Raw genomic sequence first — 7,743 nt, 5'->3', positions numbered from 1 at the left:
GTGCCTTGATTTATGACTTTCTTCTAGAATTAATGAACTCTCATATGCTTACTTCTGTCCCGGACCATGCTATTCTGAGCATGCTGAATCTGCTTCCCAGGCACAGGCATTCCTATAGCTCAGAATAAGCCGTTTCTCACTCCTTTTGAGGTGAACACTAGTTTCTTTGCATGAACTTTTTAACAGAGTGTTCACTGAGTACTTACCCCAGTGGCCGGCCAGCAGCAAATACTAAATACACATTTACTGTTATTTTTTAAGATTTATGTCAGTTTACATCTATAAGCATTTTGCCTGCATATATGTATATGCATCCTGTGTGTGCCTGGTGCCATAGAGGTCAAAAGAGGGCATTGGATCCCTTGGATCAGATGATTGTGCGCCATCATGTGGGTGCTGGGAATTGAACCCAGCTCCCCTGCAAGAGCAACAAGTGCTCTTAACTGTTGAACCACCTCTCCAGCCCCCACATTTATTATTTGCCAGTACTCTGACTTTACAGAGAAGTAGCTTGCCTAAAATACACAAAAGGTGGAATAAATAGGACTTTCAACTCAAGAAGTCTTTGCTTGTTTCTTCAAAACAATCGAGAGGGAACTTGAAAGATGAATAACTTTTTTTTTTTTTTTTTTTGGTCTTTTGAGACAGGATTTTTCTGTGTAGCCCTGGCTGTCCTGGAACTCTGTAGACCAGGCTGGCCTCAAACTCACAGAGATTCACCTGTCTCTGCCTCACAAGTGCTGGGATTAAAAGCATGAACCACTACCACCCAGTGATGAATAAATTGATAAGAGCACTGGCTGTTCTTCTGGGGACCCAGGTGCAATTCTGGGAACCCACACGGCTCACAGCTGTCTATAACTCTACGTGGTACAGACATACATGTAGGCAAAACACCCATGCATGTAAAGTCTTAATTAATTAAGTTAAGAGCACTTGCTCTTGCAGAGGACCAGGGTTTGAGTCCCAGCACCCACCTGATGGCTCACACTGTCTGTAACTCAGGAATATCCTTTCCTTCTTTTTTTTTTGTTGTTTTTTGTTTATATAGTCCTGTCTGTCCTGGAATGAGCTCTGTAGACTAGGCTGGGCTTGAACTCAGATCCACCTGTCTCTGCCTCAGAAATGCTAGGAGTAAAGGCGTGCGCCGCCGCCGCCGCCGCCACCTCCTCAGAACAACCTCTTCTACTCCCCATGAGCACTGTACACACCAGGTACAAAGACATACAGGCAAAACATCCACACACATAAAGGAGAGGGCGGAGGGAGAGAGAGGTTTAGGAAATAAGAAATTGCTCTATTAGATGGGAGGGGAGCGTGTTTAATTCCGTCAGAGATTGAATTTAAAGCCGAAGCCCACTCTTCCATTTTTTTCCCCTCACCTTCCAACGCCTGGCCATGTGCAGCGCTGACTGTCCTTGCTGCTAGGGTGAGGTGTAGCAGTTGGTAGAGCTCTGAGAGTGCTTGCCTGGCATGCACAAGCCCCTGGCTTAATACCCCCTATAGCGTCCTTTAAACAAGTGACAAAGGACTGTAATCCCGGCACCCGGAAGATGGAGGCAGAGGGATTTGTAACTCAAAGTCATCCTCTATACATAGTGAATGCGAGGCCAGCCTGGGCTAAGTGAGCCGGTGTGTGTCAAAAAAAAACAAAGAACAACAAACATCCAACCAAACAAAAGACTGGCTGAATGAAAGACCATCGTTCTCGGCCTAAGGAAGCCTACCGACAGTGCAGGTGTCCCACAGGGGCAAACAGCCTAATCTTCCAGATCACACACACGTTGGAGTCACAAACCCATCCCACCCTGCCGCAACTCCCCTGGTGGCCCCAAGGCCCCCGGGGCCGCACCTGCCTTGGAACTACATTTCCCATAATCCCAACCGCCCAAACCCTGCCCTCGAAAGCGGGTGGAGGCGGAGCCTGTCGCCCCCGGGTTCAACGGGCGGGCGTCGGTAGGTGTTTGTCCTCCGTCCCCGGGGGTATGGCTCTCCCGGCTGAGGGAGGCCGCCTGTCGCAGTGAGGTATGACCAAGGGCTCCGCAGGGTAGCGCGGCAGAGGAGGCCGGGACGGAGGGGGCCGAGCGTGCTAGCGCAGAGGCGCAGCGGGGGCCGCGAGCCGCTGAGCCCACAGCGGGTGAGTGAAGGTGAGTAGGGGGTGCCGCGGGACTGACACCGTCCTGAGACACCCCTCACCACGGGGAGCAGAGCTGCCAGCATTCCAGACAACCCTGAAGTCCACTGACCCCTCTGCTATGACATCGGGGTCCCCATAGCTTCTAAAACACGCCTTACAATCAAACGTCCAGTAAATTCACATCCAGTGATCCTCCAGTACGTCATCGTCTCTTGTCAGTGTCCAGTGTCTTTCTTCTCCACAGGACCATGCGTTTTTAATAAGGCTGGGGATCGCTCAGCTTTCATTCCCCTCTCCCCCCACCCCCCAGCACTTGGCAGATAGTGAGGTGCGGAGCTTAAAGTCGGTTGCACGCAGTACTCTGTTTAGTCTAGTGTCACACTGGGTCCCTGTCTCTCTGATGCTCCCTGTTTGGTGTGCAACAAGTATTCATGACGACCATGCTACACTATCTGTCAAAAAAAAAAAAGAAGTGCTTGGGGAAATTTGCAATTTGCTGAGGATACAATTAAATCAATTGCGGGGCAGTGGTGGCGCACACCTTTAATCCCAGCACTCTGGAGGCAGAGGCAGGTTGACCTCTGTGAGCTCAAGGCCAGCCTGGTCTACAGGGTGAGTTCCAGGACAGCCAGAGCTATACAGAGAAACCCTGTCTCAAAAAAACAAACAAAAACCAGTCAAGCCAATTCCCCAGCCCTAATCATTTGTCATACCTTGTAATGTTATTTAATTGATTTGCTTAACCTTCTAGGCCTGCTTTCTTTTTTCAATTTATTTATTTTTATTTGCATTAGTGTTTTGCCTGCATGTATTTATTTGCATGAGGGTGTCAGATTTTGGAGTTACAGACAGTTGTGAGCTGCCTTGTGGTTGCTGGGAATTGAACCTGGGTCCTCTAGAAGAGCAGTCAGTTCTCTTAACCACTGAGCCATCTCTCCAGCCCCCTGCTTTCTTATAAAATGAGAAAATTGGATTAGGGGAATTCTAAGAACTATTTGGGGCCGGGCAGTGGTGGCACAAGCCTTTAATCCCAGCACTTGGGAGGCAGAGTCAGGCGGATCTCTGTGAGTTCGAGGCCAGCCTGGTCTACAGAGCGAGTTCCAGGAAAGGCGCAAAGCTACACAGAGAAACCCTGTCTCAAAAAACAAAAAACAAACAAACAAACAAAAGAACTATCTAGGTTCTTGGTAAGTAGAAGAATTCAGATTGTGTCACAATATGTAATTTCTAAACATCAGTGTCCACCCTCTAGCTAACATCAGTAAAATATATAAATATAAAAATGTATATATTTTGCATAGCAACATTGTTACAAAGAACTGACTTTTCTCTTTCTTTTTATGTGCATATGGGTGTTTTGCCTACATGTATGTCTGAGCATCATGTACATCCAATGCCTGAGTAGGCCCAAAGGTGTCAGACCTCCTGGAACTGAAGTTAGGAACATTTGTTAGCTGCCATTTGTGTGCTGGGAACCAAACTTCTCTCCATTCTCTTGCCCCAAGAATCGGTGCTTACTAAGTACACCTTAATTTACTTTGTTGGTGAAAAAAAGAAAATGACTGATAATACAGGTTGGTTGCTCTTTGCTGTTTTGTAGACCATTGCTAGGAAGAATTCCGAATCAATGATGAACACAATGAGCATGAAGATGGCTCAGATCTTAAGACCACATCTAATGAGCACTTCATTGCCTCCTCATGGGGTAAAAATGCTTTCAGATCCTGGATCTAGGATGCTCTCCACCCATAAATCCAAGAAGACGATCAAGGAATATTACAGGCTGCTGAACCTAGATGAGGGATGCTCTGCAGACGATGTTAGGGACTCTTTCCATAAGCTTGCCAAGCAGTATCACCCAGACAGCGGCTCTGATAAGGCTGATTCTGCAACATTTATAAAGATCGAAGAAGCTTATAGGAATGTGCTTTCCCATGTCATAGAACAAACACGTGCCAGAGAGAACAAAGCTGAAGACACAGAAGAAGAAGAGGAAAAATTCAAATATAGAACACCTCAGCACCGACATTATTTAAGCTTTGAAGGCGTTGGCTTTGGGACACCAAGTCAACGAGAGAGACAGTACAGACAGTTTAGGGCAGACCGTGCAACGGAGCAGGTGATGGAATACCAAAAGCAGAAACTCCAGAGGGAGCACTTTGCTAATAGCATAACTGTCCAAGACGTAAGACAGAGCAAAGAACGAAAGATAACTCAAGCCATCGAGCGCCTGGTGGAGGACCTCATTCAGGAGTCGATGGCAAAAGGAGACTTCGACAACCTCAGCGGGAAAGGAAAGCCTCTGAAGAAGTTTTCTGGCTGTTCGTATATTGATCCCATGACTCACAACCTAAACAGAATATTGATAGATAATGGCTACCAACCAGAGTGGATTCTGATGCAGAAGGAAATCAAGGATACCATCGAGCAACTTCGAGAAGCACTTTTAGTGTCTAGGAAGAAGCTCGGTAACCCGCTGACACCCGGGGGCCAGAAACAGTGGAACCAAGTGTGTGAGCAGTTTCAAGAAGACATCCGGAAGCTAAACAAGCGGATCAGTGACTTCAACCTGATTGTTCCCATTCTAACCAGGCAGAAAGTCCATTTTGATGCCCAGAAAGAAGTGACCAGAGTCCAGAAAATGTATGAGGCCTTCACAGAAGCAAAAGAAATCACAGACGAAAACCCAGCTGACATTAACCAGGAAGAAGAGAAAACCCCCGGAGTCAAGACGGGCTTTCTAAACTGGGTGAATCTGTGGAAATTCATTAAAATTTGACCCTTTTGATGTTCACGGTCATTTACTGCTCTGGTCAGTTTTGAGTTGCCCTGACACCAGATGTAGAACCTGATTGTTATGCCTCAGGGACTCAAGAATTGTGTGCCTTTGTAGTTTTCAGAGAACTAATCATACCCCTTTGTAGTTTTCAGAGAACTAATCAAACCGCAAGAAACCAAGTCGAGAGAAAATTCAGTCAGTATTGCTATAAGGATGTAGCAAGAAAAAGATCCTGCTAAAGGAAAGGTCAATCCGTCAGGCGATGGGTAGGACTGAGACTCAGATCTGTGACCCACACAGGGCATTCCTGAAGCCTCGGTGCTCTTTGAAACTCTAGGGACTTAAAGGTTGACATTTTTTCCCCCAGTTTTTCTTTTTGGTTTTTCGAGACAGGGTTTCTCTGTGTAGCTTTGCGCCTTTCCTGGAGCTCACTCAGTAGCCCAGGCTGGCCTCGAACTCACAGAGATCCACCTGCCTCTGCCTCCAGAGTGTTGGGATTAAAAGTGTGAGCCACCACCGCCCGGCAAGGTTGACATTTCTAAACATAGGTATTTAAACAACAAAACCAAAAGATGTATTTTTGAAACACAAAACTGAAGAAGTTCTAAGTTGTAATGAGATTTAACCAACTAAAGTCTCCAAATGAAATTTAATAATCTCAAGAAAAAAAAAGGGGGGGGGGAGCTGGAGAAAAAGCCCCTGGGGGGTTAAGAGTGCATGCTCCTTGCTGCCCTTGCAGAGGACCAGAGTTCAATTCCCAGCACCCATTTCAGAAGGCTCACAACTGCCTGGAACTCGAGCTGCAGGGATCCAGTGCCCTCTTCAGGCCTCTGCTGGCACCTGCATGTGTGTGCACAGGGCACACGCACGAGCGCGCGCACACACACACAGATATACACACACATAAATAATAAATTAAAAATCTCCAGCTGACAGGTGCTTTTTGTAGTTTGCTACTGTGTATCCTGAGCTTATTCAAGCTCCAAACTGTTGAAAGGCTTTTGGAGATCTGCTGGATAGACGATCATTGAAGGTCAGGAAATAGCATATTGGGACTCTTGCACTTAAAAAGTCCTTCCCTGTGGGCACTGGACAAAGAAAACACTGAGCAAGTACATGGGCTAACCTTTAGGATCCATTGGCTAGAGAAGTTAATCGGTTAAGCTAGTTGATTAAAAAGTTCTAAGAATAGCCAGGCGGTGGTGGTTCACGCCTTTAATCCCAGCACTCGGGAGGCAGAGGCAGGTGGATCTCTGTGAGTTCGAGGCCAGCCTGGACTACCAAGTGAGTTCCAGGAAAGGCGCAAAGCTACACAGAGAAACCCTGTCTCGAAAAACCAAAAAAAAAAAAAAAAAAAAAAAAAAAAGTTCTGAGAATAGGTTTCAATGCTAAAGAGTCTGAATATATTTTTGTAACTTTCAGAGGGGGCAAATGTCCCTAAGGTCAATGCAAAGGTAAGGGTTCACATCTAGTTTGTTCTCTGATCACAAGTTGAAATGCTCGGTTTCCACCAACTTTCCTTAAGCCCCACAGTGTCCTAAACCAGACTCCCCAGAGACTTTCAGCAACGTAAGAACCCTTAGTTACTGTCTTGGGGACCCAGCTTCCCATCTTGGGGACCCTTTGATAATGAGGTATCTGAAGTTTGTTCCTTGCCATCTTTGGCAAGTGACGGACTGACAAGATTGTTTATTGTTCCTGTCTCCTTAGAAAACCTGGGGCTCTCGGGCGTGGCTAGTTGCTTTTGAGCACAGTATTGGGTACCTAGGAGGATGCCGAGGCAGGTGGAGAGGAACCAGTCCATCTCCAGAGAGCAGAGAGGTGGGATTCGGAAGAACGGCTCCCAACGCTGATTTGGGGCCAACAAATCATTCTGGAAAGATTGTAACGATTAAAACAAACCTACATCCTCAGAAGGAAGATGGGGCCTTTCTGCTTCAATGATCAGCCACTAGTTGGCACAATATGTGATTTCTTTCTTTTAGTTGGAGTTATTTGGCTTCTAAGATGATAGTAATAAATATATATATACATACATATATACATATATATGTATATATATTACTATAAATGAAATTGTCAACATGAAATATGGCTTTGTGATAAGAGCTATGGTTCTAGATTTTTTTTTTTTTTTTTTTTTTTTTGAGACAGGGTTTCTCTGTGTAGCTTTGGCGCCTGTCCTGGATCTCACTCTGCAGACCAGACTGGCCTGGAACTCACAGAGATCCGCCTGCCTCTGCCTCCCGAATGCTGTGATTAAAGGCGTGCGCCACCACTGCCCGGCCTAGTTCCAGAATATTTTAGAAGCCTGTTTTTCTGTGACTCTTGTTAAAAAATCGAGTTTGGAGTAAACATGACTGAAATAATTTTCAGCACTGTCCATGAGAAAGTGAATTTACAAGAGAACTATTCTAGCCCCGTTCACTTTGTTCACCAGTGTCTATATTAATAAAGTTACGTGAATGATCATTCAGTCCCTTGTTCTGTAACAAGTAAAAGTAAATAATAACCACATTTTAACAATCTAAGTGGAGTTTGAAATCCTTTTTATTCTTGTGTTATTATTTTCTTTAAAATTTTTCTACTTATTTATATGTGTGTAGGTGTTTTGCTTGCATGTATGCACGTGCACCATCTGCATGCTTGGTGCCCCAGGAGGCCAGAAGTGGGCCAATCTCTTGGGCCTGGAGTTACAGTTGGGAGCTACCATATGAGTGCTGGGAATTGAACCCAAGTCCTCTGCAAGAGCAGCAGGTACTCTTAACCACTGAGCCATCTCTCCCCACCCCCCTTTTCCTATTTTATTGTTTGAAGCAGTTTCGTG

General features: G+C 45.7%; 1 protein-coding gene across 2 annotated transcripts; it reads left to right on the top strand.

Annotated features, from left to right (window-relative positions):
- The first annotated feature begins 1,918 nt into the window (after positions 1-1,918).
- Dnajc28 (DnaJ heat shock protein family (Hsp40) member C28) lies at positions 1,919-7,388 on the top strand. Of its 2 annotated transcripts, none has more exons than XM_052741173.1 (2): positions 1,919-2,137; positions 3,738-7,388. In XM_052741173.1, the coding sequence occupies exon 2, from the start codon at positions 3,765-3,767 to the stop codon at positions 4,914-4,916; it is 1,152 nt and encodes a 383-aa protein (XP_052597133.1). In that variant the 5' UTR covers positions 1,919-2,137; positions 3,738-3,764; the 3' UTR covers positions 4,917-7,388. The 2 variants fall into 2 exon arrangements, with proteins under 2 accessions (XP_052597133.1, XP_052597132.1); XM_052741172.1 differs by having other exon boundaries at positions 1,919-2,147.
- Positions 7,389-7,743: the final 355 nt, after the last annotated feature.

Source organism: Peromyscus californicus, unplaced genomic scaffold (genome assembly GCF_007827085.1).
Source record: "Peromyscus californicus insignis strain IS unplaced genomic scaffold, ASM782708v3 Scaffold_16__1_contigs__length_79575227, whole genome shotgun sequence".
Taxonomy (NCBI): Eukaryota; Metazoa; Chordata; class Mammalia; order Rodentia; family Cricetidae; genus Peromyscus; species Peromyscus californicus.
This window is presented reverse-complemented; position numbering and strand designations above follow the sequence as displayed.